General features: G+C 40.7%; 1 protein-coding gene across 5 annotated transcripts in view; it reads left to right on the forward strand.

The window, feature by feature from the left end:
• SORCS1 (sortilin related VPS10 domain containing receptor 1) overlaps window positions 1-21,244 on the forward strand; it is a 660,265-nt gene that overhangs the window by 389,131 nt on the left and 249,890 nt on the right. For all 5 annotated transcript variants that reach the window (XM_067709470.1, XM_067709467.1, XM_067709469.1 and 2 more), the window contains one exon: window positions 7,378-7,477. Coding sequence is in view for 4 of the 5 variants with exons in the window: in XM_067709467.1 (XP_067565568.1) it covers window positions 7,378-7,477 (100 nt within the window). In the remaining variant the exon portion in view is untranslated. The remainder of the gene's footprint in view (window positions 1-7,377; window positions 7,478-21,244) is intronic.

The raw sequence follows: 21,244 nt of genomic DNA on the forward strand, positions 1-21,244 counted from the left end.
CTCTGGGGCCTGGAGGTGGAGAAGGAGGGGGTCAGGTTATTTGGATACTTTCTAAAGCCTTTTTGAAGAAGTAGCCTGGCTCATCCTTGGTTCAGAGAGTGTGTCCATCAGGCTTCATGTATTCATTCAGCCTCGGTATGCAGAAGGCGCCTGTTATGTGCCAGCCTCATCCTGGAGACTAGGGACTTGGGGATGAGCAAAGATGTGCGCCGTCCTTATGGTACTTAGAGTAGTACGGAAAGAGACGCCAGGCAGAGGTTTCTCCATTAAAAAGTAGAGGAGCATAGAACACGCTCACTGCCCTAGTCCGGCTTCATCCTGCACAGCTGATTGTATCTGCACACGGCAGGGACTGCAGTGGTTTTTGCCAGACTAAGTGAGCCTCTTAATTTTGCATTAGTAGAAATCCAGTGGGCCACACAAGAAGAGCAAACATCTGTGAAGTCAGCCACTCAGCCAAAAACAATTGGGTTTCGCAAGTGTCTGGGGGACACTGAGAGCTAGGAAGACAGCTGTGCACAAAACAGACATCTTTCCTACTCTCATGGAGCTTACATTCTGGTGGAAGATGACAGACAATAAAAAAAAAAAAAACTAAAAATCTATCAGAGGGGGGTAAATACTATGAAAATAAAAGAGGCTAAGGAGGTGCCGTGTGCTGGGAGAGTGAGGGGGGGTCACTATTTCATACAGCACGAATGGTGTCCAGAAAGAACTGAGGGGCCATCTGTCAGGGTATCTGGGGAAAGAGCTTTCTAGATACAGAGAATAACAAGGCTGGAGTTGGCAGGGGTAGGAGGAGAGGGGAAAAGGAGAGGGATTAAGGAATGCACATCTCAGAATTATATTGCAAACCTATTAGATATAAAAGTAAATGTGACTTTTCTATAGCAAGTCTGGAGTTTGTTATGGAGACCAGTACACTGACTGCTTGGTTACTCAGGTAGTGAGCTCCTGAGCCCAGTTCTGTTCGACTTCAAGTCATTGCTTGTGCTGTTAGGCTGTGGCGTCCTGGTAATCTTCATGAGCCATCATCTAATCATGAACAGTTTGACCCACTCACTCTGTGCATATTTCTTGGCTCCCAGGAGCCAAGGTGGACCAGATCAAAGACATACTTTCTTTTCCTCGTACATCATTGTGAGAGTTTCTGTTTTTTTTTTTAAATTTATTTATTTTATTTATTTTTGGCTGTGTTGGGTCTTCGTTGCTGCACGCGGGCTTTCTCTAGTTGCGGCGAGCGGGGGCTACTCTTTGTTGCGGTGCACGGGCTTCTCATTGCTGTGGCTTCTCTTGCTGCAGAGCACTGGCCCTAGGCGCACGGGCTTCAGTAGTTGTGGCACGTGGGTCAGTAGTTGTGGCTCATGGGCTCTAGAGCACAGGCTCAGTAGTTGTGGCGCACGGGCTTAGTTGCTCTGTGGCATGTGGGATCTTCCCAGACCAGGGCTTGAACCCTGGTCCCCTGCATTGGCAGGCAGATTCTCAACCACTGCGCCACTGGGGAAGCCCTGGTTATGCTTTTCTTAATATCGAGTCTCCCTGGCAGGGCCTCTGTATTTTTACTAAGTATGAAGAGAAGCGAAGTTTTGGCCTATACCACAAGGGACTTCTAATGATTTCAGTTCATATTCCTTTTACTAAGAAATACAAAGCTAGATTTTGTAAGTGTATTTCCTTTTCCTCTTGTAACTTTGGAGAGAGCCAGTGCAGCATGGGGTTAAGGATACAGCCCAGAATGAGGGCTGTACCTCCAAGTTCTGTGGCCTTAGTTAAGCAGCTTACTTATACATCTGAGCCTTCCTTATCTGTAGCATGTGACCATCAGTGTGCATCTCATGGGATTCTGTATGCGCTGAAGAGCTTAGATCACATTGTAAGCACCCAATAAATGTTCATTTTTATTTTGTTAGGTTTCTTAAGCATAGCAGTCTATTCAGCAATGGGATCCTGGCACAATTATTACAGAAGCAGAGTGCAAAATCTTTAGCTATCAAATTCCAGTTCTTACCCTTATCTTTCTGATCCAAGACCCACACAAAGGTACTAGCACATATCCTTTAAAATATGATAGGTTAAATGTGGTTACATTTTAAAATGGTAATAGCTTGATGAAATATCTTCTAAGCAAACTAACTCTAACTCATTTTCAGTGATTCAGATTTTCCTTGAGGGTTCATGTGATGGGTTTTAGTTAAGTGTTGGGCAAAGTATATGAAAAATCAAGAAAAAAAGATGAGTGATAAAATGTACAACAAAAGCTATCATTTGTAGATTGTTTATTACAGACCAGCTATTGTGCTCGGCACTTTTTATGGATTAATTTAGTTTACAAATGATTCTGTGCTTATTTATTATCTCATTTGATGTTATAAAATTATAGTAGAGGAAATCCAATCACACATTTTATTTCTGCCACTCCTTGTGGAAACTAGCCATGCCGTGTATTCATCCCTTCAACTGGGGGACTTTTTGTCTTTTCAAAGAGATCGTAAGTTCTTGGAAGGCAGGTGCCATGCCTTGAATATGGTTTCTCTGCCCCTTAGAGAAGCTCATCTTAGTTCTATGCATATAGTAAATACTTAAATAAAGACATCTTTGAAATGTTCTAAAAGTCACTATTTAAGATACCTTCATAGAAAGGGTAGAATAAGGATTAAGGATCAAAAGGAAGAACCTGCAATCCTTGATTTAATCATTTGCTATTTATCAAGGCTGCTTATATTGTGTCTTAAATATGTCTGTGTATGATACATATTTTTTAAGATTACTTCCCTTTATTGCCTTTACAACAGCAGTCACTGTGGTTAGCATAACTGGCATTTCTCTTTGCCGATTTGATTTGTTTTAAATATTTTTATTCTCCTTTTCTTATGAAACCAAGATCCATAATCTTTTTTTGGCTTTTTTGTTGTTATTGTTCTTCATATTGTTTCCCAAAGTATGTTGTTCAGAACACTAATCTCATTAGATATCTCTCAAGAATGGATCCTATAATCTAATGTGCTTTGAAAATGCTGCATGCAGTAGGCATGTAAGAGGTTCACAGTGTACATTAGAATAATAAAATTTAGGCATGTATGTAAGAATAATAAAATTTCTAAGTTCTGAAGTGAAGAAACATTACATTTTGCCTTAATAAGTGTTTCCTAACGTTTTTTGATCTTAGGTCACACTCCTCTCCCCCATATCTAGAAATGATACTTAAAATATTTAACAGCTAGTGCACTGGCTCAACAGCCAGCCTGCTGCTCAACTGTCTGTCTTTCTCCTGCTCTTTTGGAGCCCACATACCTAGGAGACTGAATTTCCCGCATTTGACCATGCAGGCATAACTAGAAGCATGTGTTAGCTGTGCAGGGGAGTTTGCAGACGGGCACTGGGAATTGCCTCCCAGGGTGCAGTGCCTCCTCCAAGGTCACTGTCTCCTCCACTGGGGCCCAGGCTGACTGGAGTAGGCAGTGGCCATTCAGAACAGGTGCTGGAGCAAGTTTCTTGGGGACCTCTGCTGTGCCAGCCCTCAATCTTTCGGTTGCTGGGACTGTGAGTTCTCCCAGAAGAGACCATGGTGGTGAAGCTGGTGGAAGTAGCTATTCTGTGAACTTGGTGCAGTAACTGTTTGCCAACTGGTTTGCCAATATTGAGTATTTTCATTCCTGTGTCATTGTACCAGTGTATCCCAGCTGTCTGTTAGTTTTACCTATGATACTTGTCAACACTCTAATTCTAGTTCTGTGGGACAACCATGGAGAATTGCCAGTCTATGCCATTTGGGGTGTGTCGAAATACATCATTTTTTTTTCTTCTTTCTATCTATCAATTATTATAATACCATAATGCTTAAACATTTAGTTCTGCTGAAATTGAGAATTAACAAATTTCGATTCACTTTTTGAGCTTTGGAAAATCAAGGGGCAAAAAATGGCACAGAAAGTAATGGAAGATACCTGAAGTATCTGGATTGGTGACGTTATAACAAGAGAAAAATGCCCAATAACATATTGTAAGCTATCTGAAAAAGTTGTTAATGTAAATCTGAAATAGTCACTCCATTATCATCTTGTCACATTGGGATTTCAGTTAAATACACACACACACACACACACAGGGTTTGCCCTTGTAGTATGTTTTTTGTTTGTTTGTTTGTTTGTTTGTGGTACGCGGGCCTCTCACTGTTGTAGCCTTTCCCGTTCCCTCTCACTGTTGTGGCCTTTCCCGTTTTTTGTGGTACGCGGGCCTCTCACTGTTGTGGCCTTTCTCACTGTTGTGGCACAGGCTCCGGAAGCCAGGCTCAGCGGCCATGGCTCACGGGCCCAGCCGCTCCGCGGCACGTGGGATCTTCCCGGACCAGGGCACGAACCCGTGTCCCCCACATCGGCAGGCGGACTCTCAACCACTGCGCCACCAGGGAAGCCCTGTAGTATGTTTTTTGAATGTAAAAATATTCATTGAGTAGCTCAGAGATCAAGTTGATAGAAATTATAAGAAACTAATTATCATGCTTTTATAGACTGATTCCTACCTCTCTGGCCTCCTTTCCATTATCCCACTAGAAAAATTGAACCGTTCTCTCATCTCCAACATAGTCCTATTGATTTCCACCTATCACTAGGCAAAATTTATTAATGTAGAGGTATTTGTACATTTCATCCTCCTCTCCTCACTGCCCCCCATAAATTTTGAATCTGGGTTTTTTGTCCTTGAACTTGTGAGTATTGTTCAGAATACTAAATAGAAAAAGTTATCCAATAAAAGGAGTTAGAGAAAGACTAGTGAAATTTTGGAGACAAGCAAGTCTTAATAAGAAGAGAAAGTAGACCCAGTAAGGCCAGGGTAAGAGTGGGGAAAAAATAGTCAAACACCAAGATTAGACTGAGTAAGGGAAGAAGTCTCAGATATTTCTTAGAAAGTAGAAGGGATTTTCACATCAAGATGAGTTTGAGGAGAAAAATGTAAATATGGAAGGAGAATTTAAAGAAGTTTGTTGTGGTTCATGGATAAGATCTTCTGTGAAGAGTTTGGGATTATTCTTCAAATATTCTTGGCTATCAAGCCAGCGTTTGTTCAGTTCGGCTAGAGCACAGACTGGTCCTGAGGAAATCCAGTTATGTATTCGGATTACACAAGGTACTTCTAGTTTTTGATGCCCTGACTACAGCTGGCCCTTGAACAGCACAGGTTTGAACTGTGTGCATCCACTAATACATGGATATCTTTCAGTAGTAAATACTATAGTACTATACAATCTGTGGTTGTTTGAATCCTTGAATGCAGAACCACAGATGTGGAGAAACCACATATATATATATATATATATATATAGGGCTGACTGTAAGTTATAGGCTGATTTTTGACTACAGGAATATTTAGTTGGTGCCCCTAACTCCCCTGTTGTTCAAGGGTCAACTCTACATCCCTTTTCTAAAGCCCTACTGATTTTCCATTTTCAAGGTCCATAGTCCTTCCAAGAAACTTTTCATACCACTCCAATCTTCAGTGATTTGGAGTATAATCTAAATTTTATAACGTACTGACTATTTATATTTATTTACTTATAATTTATATATATAATATATATTATAATAATATAATGTCATTTATAATATTTATGTATTATATATATATGTATATATAAATTTTTAGGGTAAAGAGATCCCTGGGTCCCCAGCCACAATAATTCTTAATTCCTTAATTCCAGGAACTTATATTTTATAGCTTTCTGTCTCCAGTGCCTGGTCCAGAGTAGGCTCTTAATATATGGTGTTGAGGTTGTTAACAGAAAATTCTTCTATTTAGTCTTTATGGTCTATGGGAATATGCAACTTCTATCAATATCAGAAATAAATTAAAATAATTACATTTTTGTGGTTTTCTAATTAAACCAACTTTATATTCTGAGTCTTGTTAATTTTTATCTCTTTCATTACACATAACACATTACAACTTTTTTTCTGCCTCTCAAAGCTGTTAGATTCTTGGGACTTCCCTGGTGGCACAATGGTTAAGAATCCACCTGTCAACGCAGGGGACACGAGTTTGAGCCCTGGTCTGGGAAGATCCCACATGCCGCAGAGCAACTAAGCCCATGCACCACAACTGCTGAGCCTGTGCTCTAGAGCCCGCGAGCCACAACTTCTGAAGCCCATGCGCCTAGAGCGCACGCTCTGCAACAAGAGAAGCCACTGCAATGAGAAGCCCGCGTACCACAACGAAGAGTAGCCCCTGCTCGCTGCAACTAGAGAAAGCCCACGTGCAGCAACAAAGACCCATGCAGCCAAAAATAAATAAATAAATAAATAAATAAAATAAAATAAAAAGCTGTTAGATTCTTGAGAGTAGGGGCATGTGTTGTATCCTGCTACATAGCACAGGTCCTGGTCCATTTTAGAGGCTCTACAAATGTAAAGGAATGAATAAATGAATTTTCATTGGGAATCTCCTATATGTATAAAGAAGGCTGACAAGAGATTTTATATGTTTCCTTTAAATTAAAAAACAAAAAACAAACAGAGCTATGGTATAATGTACACAACACAGGGCTTAGGGCCATGATACCTAGAGTCAAATTCTAACTGGCTTTGAATAGGTCACTTAAGTTCTCTGAACCACTTTCTTCAAATACAGATAATATTTCCTACTGTACATGGTTGCAGTGTTGATCTAATAAGATGTACAATTCTGAAATATGTAATAGACTTACATAGAAGAGGTGATTAAGGCCTATTTATTCAGTCTGAATTAATAAGTTACTGACCAGCATCAAGAAGAGAGGAGAGAATCTCCAAAAAAGATAGAGTCAGTACCAAGAAGTGATATTCTCCCAACTCCAGGTGGCTTAACGCTGGAAAAGGCCACCAACTAGAATTGTGAAATTTCACTTATTATCAAGACATTTTCTTATTCTTAAATAATAGGAAAAGACTGAATGACCTTTGGAGGGACTGACCCACCATATATTCTATGGCTCATGAGAGAAAACACAGCTTGTAGATAAATCAGGAGAACCTGCTTTTCCACTTGCCAAAGATTAAGCAGAAGTTTGGAAATGTCAAATCTAAGTAAAAGGTCTTTATTTCTTTGGTTAATTCAAGGGACACCCTCATTCTCAATCTTTGAAAATTAAACACTTTCCTTATGCAATGCACGTACCTTAAGGAGCAGTGAGAGATGGAGTTTTAATTTTTACCAATTCAATTTAAATGCAAATGTTAACCACTCACATGATGCTACTGTGTACGTAATTAAGCATCATTATGTACTACATGAATCATTTAGAAACCTCTGGAGAGCCATTCTACTATGTAAAACATACATTATACTGACAAGCAGACAAATGACGTATATACTTCTGTCCTCATGAATGCTCCTTTTGAATTATAGGTCAACCGATTATGGGACAACCTATGAGAAGCTGAATGATAAAGTTGGGTTGAAAACAATTTTAAGCTATCTCTACGTGTGTCCTACCAACAAGCGTAAGGTAAGAGATGTATATTCAGAATGCTATTTATTCACGATGTGACTTCTGTCTTGGCTGGCTAACCTCTCTAAACCACCTAAAAATCCAATACAGTTAAGCTTTAAGAGATATAAAGATGAGCTGATGGATGTTAAGGTGGTAAAATGTCTGACACATCATCATTTTCAGATCAGCAGCTGTGAATGTAGGCGGGAGATGGGGTAGGTATATCATTACCATTTCCAAGAGACAGCTATAGGGAATGTCTTGTTGAGTGGATGTTCAGACTCTTGTTAAGAGCTCTGACCAATCAGTGACGAGAATCAGAATGAGCCTTGACAAAACAGAAGAAGAGATGGGATTTTCATGTGATGTCCCCCTGTTTTCCCTTGACATGGAGTAAGTAGATTGGCTAGAGTTGAAGTAAATGCATTGTCCTACAGCAGGTTGGAAGTTTCATTTCAAAAGTTTATTCAGCCTGCACACAAATGTCAGAATGGAGGCAATGCTGGGAAACCTTGGTGATCATCATACACCACATGCTAATTTTACAGATGAGAAAACTAAGGTTCAAAGAAAGGAAATGACCTGCCCCCATCACAGAGTTATGGGCACAGTTGGGACAAGATTCAGGTTTCTTGCTTGGCAGTCATACCGTTTCCACTGTATAATACTACTCTTATGAAGAGGGTTTATTTACTCTTCAGAGAAAGATGTTATTTTCTTAGGAAGAAAATGTCTGCTTTTAAAAGAGAAAGACCTATTTGTCTCAAGAGGAGAGTGGTGTTACATTCATTGTTTGGTTTTAAAAATTTGCACTATCCAATTCTGAATTCTGACATGTAATTTCTAAGTATTATGTGAGTTATATGAATAGAGATCAGTATCCATCAGGAAGCAGAAAAAGGTTTTTCATTCATGTGTCCTAAGCCATATTCTGTTATGATGGCAGCCCTGATACCTAGGTTCTCATTTCAGATCTGTCAGTGGGTACTGTTAGTGACCTTGGGTAGGTAGGTGCCGCATTTTGTCATCTGGACTGTGGAAGGTAGATTAGTACATCCCTAAACAGTCATCCTCAACTCTGGCTGTACATTCAGAGCACTAGGCTTCCCCACATACGCAAGCCTTAGCCCCACTCCTGTTGCTCTGGGTTAGGCCTCAGGGAACTGTATCTCGTGCAAGCTCCCCAGGTGCTTCTGGTACATATCTGGGATTAAGAACCACCTAGGTAGGGAGTAATGTTTCTTCTGGCTGTAAACATTTCAAGTTTTTATTTTGGAGCAGCATAATTTCCCATCGTGCATAGACTCTGGAGTCAGATGGCTTGAGTAAAAACCCAGCTAAGCCAATTAACAAGTATATACCTATGGTGATTTACTTAATCTCTCCAAGCACAGTGTCATCAAATTGAAAATGGGGATAATTATAGTACCTACCTCATGGGGAAAGTTGTAAGAATTATATGAACTAAGTCATGTCAGGTGTTTAGCACAGAATAGTTAAGGCTTAATCATGTTTTCTCTTCACTTTATTCTCCTTTTCTCATTTTCCTTCTCCTTCTTCATATAATTATTGGAAGTGAAAGTAGTGATCATCCTCTATAAGTAGCTGTGTTCAGTAGAACTTTCTACAATGATAGAAATGTTCCTCTAAGCTATCCAGTACTATAGACACTAACCACTTGGGGCTATTATTTAAATAGCCAGGCTAGTGTGACTGAGGAACCAGATTTTACATTTCATTTCGTTTTAATTAATTTGAATGCAAGTAGCCACATGTGGCTGATGGCCACAGTATTGGACAGCACAGTTCAATAATGTCAACCTCACAAATTTAGAGATTTCCCTTGAACACTCCTATCTTCCCCTTCCTGGTTGATGACCGGTCCATCATCACCAATTACATCTAAACAATTTTGATCTGCTGTATACAGTCCTAAATTAAGGAGCCAAATTTATATCCTTTATTTTTTATAATGAGATTGAGTTATGTTTGTTGGCTTTGAATTGATTCTTGTAACCCCTATTGATTTTTCCTCTAGTTCACATTTTTAGTACATTTCATTTAGCAATCAACAATCTGCAGGCAGTATAGGATACAAAAAGAAATAAGCCAGCTTTCTACCCTCAAAGATCCCCTATTCTAGTAGTAAATGCACTATGACTTTCTGTAGTTGAGAAGTCTCTGGCTCTGCTTCCACCTAGCAGGTTACTTTGGGTGAGTCAGTTACATTTTCCTGTTTGTAAAGCGATACAGGCGAAAACAAAGGAATTTACAGCTGGAAGAGACTTAGAATTGTTCTCATCTAGTGACAGTCTCTGTTTTATTAATGCCATTAGAAAGGAATATGATTTTTAAAAATAGGATGTCAAATATTGAAGGTAGGCATAGGCCTTTCTGTAGCAGCAGAGTATGTGCTAGTGACCTGAAGACTACAACACTGTTAACAGGAGCAGCACCTGAAGAGTGGGATCTCAAGTCCAGATGTAGCTCCTAAGACTAGAAGGAAAGCTTAGATGTGATACAGAATGGAGCCCTGCCACTGAATCTATTTATGTTAATACATCAATATCAATCAAGCTGCATACTTAATCTGTAGTTACCTGCAGGGCTTTCAAAAAAGATATTTGGGGTTTCCCTGGTGGCGCAGTGGTTGAGAGTCCGCCTGCCGATGCAGGGGACACGGGTTCGTGCCCTGGTCCGGGAAGATTCCACATGCCGCGGAGCGGCTAGGCCCGTGAGCCATGGCCGCTGCGCCTGCGCGTCCGGAGCCTGTGCTCCGCAACGGGAGAGGCCACAACACTGAGAGGCCCTTGTACCGCAAAAAAAAAAAAGACATTTGGCCATGGGCATTTAGCTAAAATTAAGACTTGGCTGATCCTTTTTCCAGAGAAGAAGTAGCCATTGCCCGTGACTCTGAGAACAGCTTTCTCTCTGCAGGTCAACTTCCAGAAGCAGAGGCAGGCCTGAGCTGTTTAAATCACAATGTTTATGGGTGAACCTAGGAGGAGGGATCTTTTCCTCTACAGATAAATGAGGCCTTCAGGGTGACTTTCTGAGATGCTGATAGATTTAAGAAATATTGGAGGACGATGAAGGTCTTTACAGTGGTGCAAAAATCAATAAAGTTGACATAGCAGTATATTTGTGTTCAGTTTTTCTACTTATGAGGTGAATTTATCACCATGAAATATGGACTTTCCCCCACAAAGGGACATACTTGAACCAAAGAGATGGTACCTGCCCAACATTTTAAAGTGTGAATATATTTCTCCCAATCAATGAGAGTTTATGTTATAAAAAAAGAAGAAGAAGAAGAAAAGAAATATCAGGCTGTATTAATTATGCAGGACAAAGGCATTGAGGTTTGCTCTAATTCTCCTAGGACTTCTGCGTCCTCCAGTGAAAAGGCAGGCTCCTTTAAAGGGTTGTATTAATTCTTTTAGGTCTCTGGGGTGCTGTCTAACAAGTTAACATCTTTTGTACCAGCCACTTCTCTCTCCTCTTCACATCAGTGAGAGCAACTGGAATAAAACTGACAGCGGAGTAACTGTCTTCCATTCCCAGAAACCTGTTTTGCCTTTGCGTTCTTCTGGCTATTTTTAGCTGCTTATGCGGACAAGCACAGTTCTTCAATCAATATATCTTCAACAGCAGGCATCAGGCCCTGGCTTTGCAGGCAGCTTGTTAGGGGTATTACTGGGATCAGCAGCCGGGACGAAACAGGCCCTTATTTGCAGTTTAAATTGATGATTATTCATTGGCTATTTCTTTGCAAGCCTGCTGTAAATTACTGCAGCTTTCCTTGGATGTGTCTGTTACACTAAAAACTGTAATCTCATCATAGGTCAGTCTAGGAAATCTTGACTAAGAGACATAGAAATCTGGCTCCCAGGTATTATCCTAGCTCAAGCATCCTCTCTTTTGAAAGAACTCAGCACCTGGCCTCTGATAGATGAGGTAAGCTCAAAAGTACAAGGATGAGTGGGTCCTAGTGCCAGAGGAGAGGCAGGCTACCTATTCGTCACCATGCCTCCGAGGGAAAGTACTCCCCCACCCCCAGTTCATGATAAATCCCAAGTCTTGTTGGTTTCAGCAATAGTTTATTGGCTTCCTACATATAATATTCTATGAGAAAAGATGACTTAACCTGCTGCAGAAATGAACATCTGGGTTGTAGATGGTGATGGGGAGAGCTAATACAAATGTATCAAAGAGAAAAAAATCAATGCTGAAATTTCAGTCTTACTCTTAAATTCTCACTGAATTTATTTGTTTTCTGCCTAAAAAAGAAAACTTCTTTATACTCAATGTGCGCCTATCCACAGTACCTTTCCTATCGCCCCCAACCAACCTTACCTATGCTCCCTTCATGCGGTATTGTATAACATCTTTAAGGATTACAGAATACAGAATCCCAAGTGGAATTCATTGGGGGAGAAAAGAAGAAAAAAAGTGGGTTTTTTTTTAAACTCAGAACAGCCAATTCATTTAGTTGTTATAACCTTGTACTGTCTGTACAGTGTGTTCCCAGCAAAGAAAAAACCTAGAGACTATTTGTTCTTTATACTTCCTGTGCCCCACCCACCCACCCCCACCCACCCCCACATATCCCAGTTCTTTCTCCTTTCTCTGTCATCACCACTTAATTAATATCTTTCCTGCTGAGAGAGCCTCCCAAGACTTGTATCCTATAAATAGGACCCTGGTTCCTCAGAGCACATTGACCATTCTTGCCGGGTCTCTTGGTACATGCCAACATTAGACACTGTTTACATTTTCTCCAGATGTTTAGGTTTTAATTACCGTACTGTATGTAGCACTTTCTAAATAAGTGTATGATTATTGACTTCTTGCCTCTTCTCTTTATATCCTGGGCATGCTTAATTCCTCTTGTCATTTGCTTGGGTGGTCTATATCATATACGTGACCTTTGGGGACAGGAAAGAGGTGTGGTTGATAGTGTCCTCCAACTTCTCTTAGGAAAAATGATGGAATCGTTGAATCAGAGCCTAAAAGATTTTGGAAATTTTAAGATTCTGCTTTTGCATTTAACAGATATGGAAACTGAGTCCCAAGAGTTTAGTGTCTTGCCTGAGGCAGCATGCAACTGGTGAATAAAAGAGCAAAGATCATTAGACCTTTAAAGCAGCGGTCCCCAACCTTTTTGGTACCAGGGACCGGTTTCTTGCAACACAATTTTTCCACGGAGCGGTGGGGGGTTGGGGGGAGATGGGTCAGGCGGTAACGCGAGCGATGGGGCGCTATGGGGAGCGGCAGATGAAGCTTCGCTTGCTCGACCGCCGCTCACCTCCTGCTGTGCGGCCTGGTTCCTGACAGGCCGCGGACCGGCACCGGTCCACCTGTTCCTGCCACCTATTCCATAAAATCAAATCAATTCCACTGATGAGATTTTCTCACTCCCCCTGACCTCCCAGGCATCTGCTTCTGTTTTCCTGCACTTCTCTCTTCTGATTATAGTTGGTTTTGACCCTGTATACTTGCCCCTTTAGAACGCAGGGTCCTGGATGGGTTAAGTGCCTTGACTAACTTTGTTGTCTCTAACATGCGGAGCACAGGGTCTTGGGGTTCAGTCATGTCCAACACATGGCTGAGGATTTGTATTGAACTTAGGTTGGGTTTTGGACTCCTAGGCTGGAACTTGAAAAGAAAAATACAGTGTGAAACCAGCTGTGACATATTTATTTTCTCTAATGATAAAATTAATTATTTCAAGTGAATAAACAAGAACAGTTAAAAAAGAAAAGAAAAAAATCCCTGTAGGTTTTAGTAATTTCTAAGCCATATTGTATAATTTTATGTTTTCTAGCCAAGAAGAGCATGATTAATATTTAAAATGCCAGGACTCTGCATAGCACTCACTCAACATTATCCGGCGAGGCCGAGGGGAACGAGTGTATTGTATAATACATCAAAGGGGGTGCATGACATTTCCCTTAGCAGACAGGCAACACTTGCTCATTCTACCTTGACTCTTTTATCTGTCCCTTTGTATACAAGATCATGCGTTTGCCTCTAATCTTTTAAAAAATCATGTATGTTTCATTCATAAACACGTGCAATGCATGAACTTAGGGACAGAGTGGAAGTGGCATTTTCCAAACTTCAGTAGAAGTGACTTTTTTTGGCAACAAATGCTTGCTCGCCTGCACTTAACCTGAACAATGATGGCTAAAGGGAGAGATAATCTCCTTTGATCCTTCCTGGGTACAGCTGAGTGTTTGTACTGCTTTAGTCCATCACGCATTGTTCCGTTCTTTTTTTGAGTGTTCAAAAATCAGATCAAGGGCTTCCCTAGTGGCGCAGTGGTTGAGAGTCCGCCTGCCGATGCAGGGGATGCGAGTTCGTGCCCCGGTCCGGGAAGGTCCCACATGCCGCGGAGCAGCTAGGCCTGTGAGCCATGGCCGCTGAGCCTGTGCGTCTGGAGCCTGTGCTCCGCAACGAGAGGGGCCACAGCGCTGAGAGGCCCGCGTACCGCAAAAAAAAAAAAAAAAATCAGATCCAAGAAGGCATGCCACATCTACATTTTTTTTTTCCTCTGGGTGATGCTCCAACAGTGATCCAAGCCCCGGAGTTTCAAACAAGCTACAGAATAATAAGTGCAAAGTTCTCTGTTTGAAACAGGGGCAGAGTGCCAGGAGCAGTCCCCACGAACGAACTCCCTCATCACCCCAAGTTGGCCCCAGGGAGCCCTCTGGTACTCCTGGGCTCCACAGAACACAGTTGTAAAAAAACAAAAATGAAAACACTGATCTAAGCCATTCTCCCTCTGTACATGGAACTACACTTGAAACAGCCATGTCCTTCGTACTATTTTATATAAATCAAAGCACCTATGATAACATTCATAGATTTAAAAAGCTAATCAAACCACGGTCTTTTCAATTTTAACACAGTATATTACAGAGTAGGTACACAGTTGAGTTTTATTGACTCTTATCTGTGCCTCTCTAACAGTAATGTTAAAAAAAGAAAAGAAAGGCAGATTCAGAATGTGCCTGGTTTCTCAGAACTTATCAGGTTAACTAGTGATTCACTGTTGTATTTCATGCAGCTTTAAGTAGCACTAAGTATCATTTTATTGTTGTTAGAAAGAAGCTTCTTGCATAATTAACATCACATATTTGCTATTCCTCATTTTTAAGATGTTGTATCTATCACATATAATAAGCAACTGATACGTTAAATATTAATCATGAATTGCTGAACTAAAAACTAAGTTATATCTGTGTAAGGATCAAGTTTATATGATGTTGATGTTATAATTCAGAGTTTTATTAGCCACATTTATGTTAAAAAACATACAGGTAGCTAGCTAGATTTTAAACAGGTAGAATGGTGATATGATAAATATATCCACAGATCAACCTTTTCTAAGTTTAGATAATGCCTTCTAGTTGACTTCAGGTGATATTTCTTTCCCAAAGGGGGAAAATAGAACTCTGTCTTTTGGTGTTACTCCTTTTTAACAAATGTAATTAATCAGGGTAGAGGTAGCCTGAATTAGTCTAGAAATATTATGAAGTAAGATTAATCTGGAAACTGCATGTTTCTTACACCACTGAGTGGGTCTCAGAAGGTAGGTTGCCTCTGTGGCCAGAAGTTCTCAAAAATGAAAGGAAACCTGTATCAGAGGCTGATCATTCTTCAAATATGCATAATAGACTATCTGCTTAACCTTCTTTGGAGAGATCTTTTATATTTAGTTATCTACCTCCTTATTCATTTATTTTTGTCTCATCATCTGTCCTTATTAGAATTTGTTCTCTGAAGTTCTGGCTGACCTAATGTTAAATGCCCATCCATTACCCTTTTATGAAGGTCAGATGCATTATTTCAGGTTGGTTCCAAGTTATGCTCTGCTGTGGAAAGTGGTCAGAGGTCTTTTCAGCATTCTGGTCTGTTTGCTTCCAGCATACTCCCTGTGGCTTCTCAGAGGTTTCCATCATTCGGTGTTTGACACACTGTATCTAGAACATTTGTTTCTAGTGAATAGCCGTGCCTGTCTCATGATGGATGGAGATGAATGCCCCTGCTACAGGAAATGTGCCGTATTTACTCGGGCGGGAACGTTTCACTCCAATATATCAGATCTGCCCCAAGCTTTCTCCCGGTGCTGTCAGGAAAAACAGAGTTGATGTCGATGAATCTTTAATAAAATCACTTTTTTCTTCCCTGGAGAAATTAAGAGAATACCTCAGGAGAATAGCTGAATAGAAATTAAGAGGATAGCTCAGCCTCAGGCACTAAATTGTTTCCATTTAAACATTCCTTTTTCTGACCTGACCTTCCCCTTGACCAAATCTTCTTTTGATGGTTTTTCCCTCTGTTCCTCTAGGCATCCACCTCCCATTGTACTGGGTTCCCAACTGATAACATGTTTCTCATTCCATAACCCTCCAAGTCAACGGCTTAAAATAAGTTTCCCAGGACAAAATACCATAGCTTGTAGGTACAAGATGGGCTTAGATCTTCATAGGTAAAAAGGCCTGTAGTATGGGATGTACAATTTGATGCCTGGGACAGAGCAGTTTCTTCTTCTTTGCCTGCTTGGGGCTGTGTGTGCTTGTTTGGGGACTAGAATACTAAGTGTCTCCACGATTGACGGCATCTGCCAACCAGGAAATGAGCACACCTGTAGTGGAAAAAAGCACTATGCGGATGAATCCAAAAAATACAGAATGGGGAAAAGTAAAACAGCCTGAGTACACAGTCTCTCACAGATAAGAGGAGAAAGGGTACAGGAGGAAAGACACAGATGTTAAGCTAAGAGGGATGATGGCAGAGATTAGTACAAAGCATTTGAAGTAACAAAATGGTGATGAGAGAAAGCTAGTATAAAGCACAGTGAAGACATAAGTTGAAGAAAAAGAAACAATAAAATCATAAATATTTTCAGCAGTAGATTAAGGATCTCTTGAGATCTCTCAGAGAGAGGAGGGCTGGCTAACTCACCAGGAACTTAGTAAGGCTTTCAGATGGAGTACCATTTACCTTTATCTCTCTGTTCTTCCTGAGTGCTTTCAAAGAGGGAAAAGATGTCGATGGTTGTGGCCGAAACTGGTTTTGCCAGGAAGGAAGACACAATTATGACTCAGGTGTGGAGGAGTGGCAGGCCTAGATCCAGGCTCCCCAGTGGCAGGTTCAAATATCACTGCCGCTGCCTGTGCTTAATGAACTTCTGTCCTTTTAAAGCTGTCTCCCTTGGCTGCTCTCTGTGCCTCTGTGGAATGGCCTCTTCTATTTATGTGTACATCCGGTAGTTTCTGCACTTGTCAGATGCACCAGCTCAGCCTCTGTTTGCAGTCATGGTAGAGCTACACTTTGTCATTTGAAGGCGGTCATTGTGAATTTTTGCCTGGTGGGGTCATTAGTCGTGTCATGGTTAATCTGATGGACCCTGGAGCCAGTCTGCCTGGCTTTCAATTCCAGCTAAGCCACATACTAGGCGTGTACACTTAGACAAGGTTTTATTTGTTGGTTTGTTATTAACCTCTCCGCGATACAGTTTCCTCATCTCTAAAATAAAATATAACGATTGTGTCCATATCAAGAAGTTGTGAAAAGAGTTACAACAAGCAAAGAGGAACGGTGCGTGACACACAGCAAGTATCCGATAAATGTTAGTCTCATTGTTACCATTTTTATCTGTTTCAAATTATATGGCCATGCCTTATGCTATCATTTGTCAACTCAACTGAAATTGTTAAATGCCTATGTTGTGCCAGGTCTTTTTTAAGGACTAGGAAGCAGAATAGAAATAGAAGACATTGTCTGCTCTTAAGGATCATACAATCTGGCAGAGGAGATGAATATATAAACAGTCAACTACAAGTATAGAAGTTATGTATCATAATAGCTATGTACATAGAACACTATTTTGGGGGACTCAAGGAAGCCTTCACAGAGAAGCAGATATTTGTCAAAGGAGAAGGGAAAAAGCAGATGAAGAGTGTCTTTCAGTGTATGTGTTGTGAGAAACCAGTGTTCACAGATCACAGTGCATACACAGCATTGATTGATTTGCAAATATTAAATAAATAAGCCGTGCCTATTTTGACTATTTGTGGCTACGTTAACATGCTAATTTCCATTTATACCTGACTATACTGACTAATCAAACCAAAATAAAAGTCCCCATGACCCCACTGAATTATAATTCTAACACAGTAACATACATTTTTTCAATTATTATAAATTTTCCCTGTCTTTATAAAATGAATAAATAGGCAATGATGACATTATTAAAATTGAATTAATAAAACTAAATTTTACCTTATTATAAATTAGATACATTCAGCATTTATCTTAAGTAACTATTGGTCCAACAGAACTATTGATGAGATTTGGAGGTGCAATTTTAAGAAATCAATTGACACATATTTTATTGAACACCCTGGCTCGTACCCAGTTCTTTGCAAGCATATTGGTGAATATTTAAAAAAAAAAAAAAAGTGCGAACCTTGCATTGCCCTTATGGAGTTTACATCCCCTCTGTGAGGATGCAATTAAAGAATAGTGCAAGACAGAAGATGATGGATTTCATGGGACAGATGACAAAGACTCTAAGAGTTTGGAGAGGACTGTAGTCTGGGATAGGCAGGAAAACGGCCTTAGAAGGCTTAGACTGATCAATGAAGCGGACCAGTACAACACAGGGTCATGACATTCACAACAAAAAATATATAATTTAGTTGAACCAACATTTATTGAGTGCTAGGCAGGAGAGATACAAGCATTCATATACCAGGGGGCCCTGTGTGCAGAGACAGGGAGACTGAAGGGGGAGGATGCAAGTAGAGATGAGCATGGGATTAACATTGGTACAGATACTGTACCTTTCATTTCCTGAAATCCCAATAATCTGAGAATATATATTATATGTCCTACTCTTTTGCATCTTAAAAGTGCTCTTCACAACGCTCCTTTGACACACTGTTTAATCTAATAGTTGATTTAGAAAATATGGACCCACTTATGGAACACTTAGGAGAGCACCCAGATCAGGGCAGTATTAGTGAATGTTGAGGATGATGGGGAAGTGAGAATGGAGTGAAACATGGCCATAAGAGAAGCAATCCAAGCAGTCAGGGGGTCTCTGTCAGGTCCTCCTGATTTGGGGGATCAGTGGGCACTTCTGGTGTTCCAATGACTAGTCGTTCACCTTTGCCCCACTATTTTCTAAAAGGGGCCCAAATTCTCTTGAAAGGACAGCTACGACTTAATAAACGCTGACGCTTTCCCCTTCAGTAAAATTTCACGAGGAGGACAGTAGCTTTAGGAGCCAAACCACGCATCCAGTTTGACTCCAATAATTATAGAGTTTGAATTCCAGAGGGATCCAGAGCTGAACTTCTGCTGGGGAAAAAGACGTTGGCTCTCAGGAAGGCACTTGTGTGATATTGGAAGCAGTCCGATTCCTTTTGAATTTAAGTTATGTGGTGTGTTTGTGTGTGCCCACCTCTTATGCTTTATGAATGTGTTATTTAACCAACAGATTTACATATTTTCTCCACTGGCTAAAGCTGTTTTTGTTTTGTGGGCCCAAGCCCTTTGTGCTTCTGTTTGGAAGTGCATTACTGACATTTACAAACTCCCACAGAGGACTCAGTCAGTTACCACCATAGACGCCCATTGTTCCGAGAGAGCTGACCTTTACCCCTAGGCATCAATTAAAATCTATTGCTTCTTACCGCTGCCTGTGCTTGCTGTAATTCTGGCTCAGTGCCTGGTATGACTGGTGGGACGCATTCTTCTTAGTCCTTAGTTGTGATATTGTTTTTCTTCCATAAGAGAGTGACCTGCGAATGGAAACTGTATGTTTTCTCTGGAAGAAAAAGAGGCAGACCACAAGAGTTGACAAGTTTTCAGTTCAGTCACCTTTTGTGTCAACACAAATGAAGACCCTAAATAAATAATTAGGCAAAAATGCGGACATTGCCTGTAGGTTTATCCCAGATCCAGGTATCAGCAGTGCTGCCAGTCACTTCAGGATGGTGATCTGTTGCTAACTGCAGGGCCGTTCTGCCCTAGGTATAGCTGGCCTGCTCCATGGCAGGCTGACAGAGAGACTGAAGCCCCAGAGAGCAGAAGTCAGGCACGGAGCCCTCTGCATGTCAAATTAAGTGTTACTAGCACACTGCTAGGATGGTAGCATTTTAGGTAACGTTAAATTCCTTTCTTTAATGGAGTGTGAGATCAGGGCATTCAGAGCCAGTAGTAGTTTGTCTGAGATCACAGATGTTCATCATAAGAAGATTGGTAACTCTGGCCGACCAGTAGCCTTAAAACATTCTTATTTGGGGAAATAAACTTGATGATGTGTTCAGAGGTGTAACATCTCTTTTGTAATTCTTACCACTCTTTTTTTTTTTAATCTTTGTATCTAACGTGACTTTTTTAAAATAAATTTTATTAGAGTGCAGTTGATTTACAATGTTGTGTTAGTCTCAGGTGTACAACAAAGTGAATCAGTTATACATATACATGTATCCACTCTTTCAGATTCTTTTCACTCTTGACTTCTATTTCCCCCATCTTCTATTGTGACAGAGGTACGATGCTGCTGACATTTTAATGAGGTTTGAAGCCAAATTCTACCAACCCAGTTATTTTGGTAGAAATGGCCGTCCGTAAACACAGTGACCCAGGAACAAGTCTCTCTATACTCACATCGAGACAAGAAGTCCCCATTTGCTAAAAGTGAATGGAGCTTGAAATTTGCCTTTCCCTGCTTAGTTTAAAATTCCAGATCTAAGCAGGTTGAAGTTGGACAGAAAGCACCATCGTCTTCCTGTAGAAATAGCCTCTTCCTCCCACCTTCTCCCTGCACCATTAGTGAGAACAACCAGACTGAGATAATGCAATTAGTTCTTTGATCTTCAGAGAGAACGGTTCCTGCAGTTTTATTAGCCTCCCCCATTTTCCCGTCTTTACTAGTTGAAATTTTATAGACGCATGAAGATTATACTTGTATGAGGGCTTAAAATTTCCCAGGAGCCACAACGCTTCGTTCTTCCCCACCCCACAGGTCTTTGTAGAGCCTGAGAGTGTAGCGCGGTGAGTGGGAATCATCTGGTTACCTGGAGGTCCATGTCAGCATCCCATTTCCCAGCAACCAATGGGAACTGGTTAAGCTCATATGATAAAGCCCAGAAGATTATCCAACCCAAACCATTTGGCTTCATTTATTACAAATACAAAGATTCGCCCGTGGTTCGTTATGTTCCTCCCATACAAACCCAACTCAGGGGAATTACAAAGAACTCGGAAATAAATATGTGGGAGAGAGCAGTGTGGAAACTGGGTATTACCTGGCTACAACTGCTTAGTTTGTTTCTTCTTCTTCCCATCCCTTCTTCTCTCCCTCCTTCCTTTCTTCCCTTCTTTCCTTCCATCTTTCTTTCCTTCCTTCCCTCCCAAAGCTCATTTATATGAAAGAGGGAGTAACGAGACCACCTTATATATTTAAAACAGAACATGTTTTCAAAATGTTTACATAAATGTGTGTGTGTGTGTGTGTGTGTGTGTGTGTGTAATCATCTCATCCTTACAAAACTCTGTAAAGTGGGTAGGAGAGTTTGTGGTATTTTCTACCTGAGACCTAGTTAGTGGCTAGTGGTCTTTAACTAGAAGCCAGTCTTTGCATATCGGGTCTATGTTTCTTATCTCTTAGTTTACCGTTTTTCAGACATTGCTCCAATTTTCTTGTCTGGGAGGGTTACTTTTTACTAGTGTTCTTGAGGCTAAGTGCTGATTCCTCTA

The sequence above is a fragment of the Pseudorca crassidens genome, chromosome 16 (assembly GCF_039906515.1).
Source record: "Pseudorca crassidens isolate mPseCra1 chromosome 16, mPseCra1.hap1, whole genome shotgun sequence".
Lineage (NCBI taxonomy): Eukaryota > Metazoa > Chordata > Mammalia > Artiodactyla > Delphinidae > Pseudorca > Pseudorca crassidens.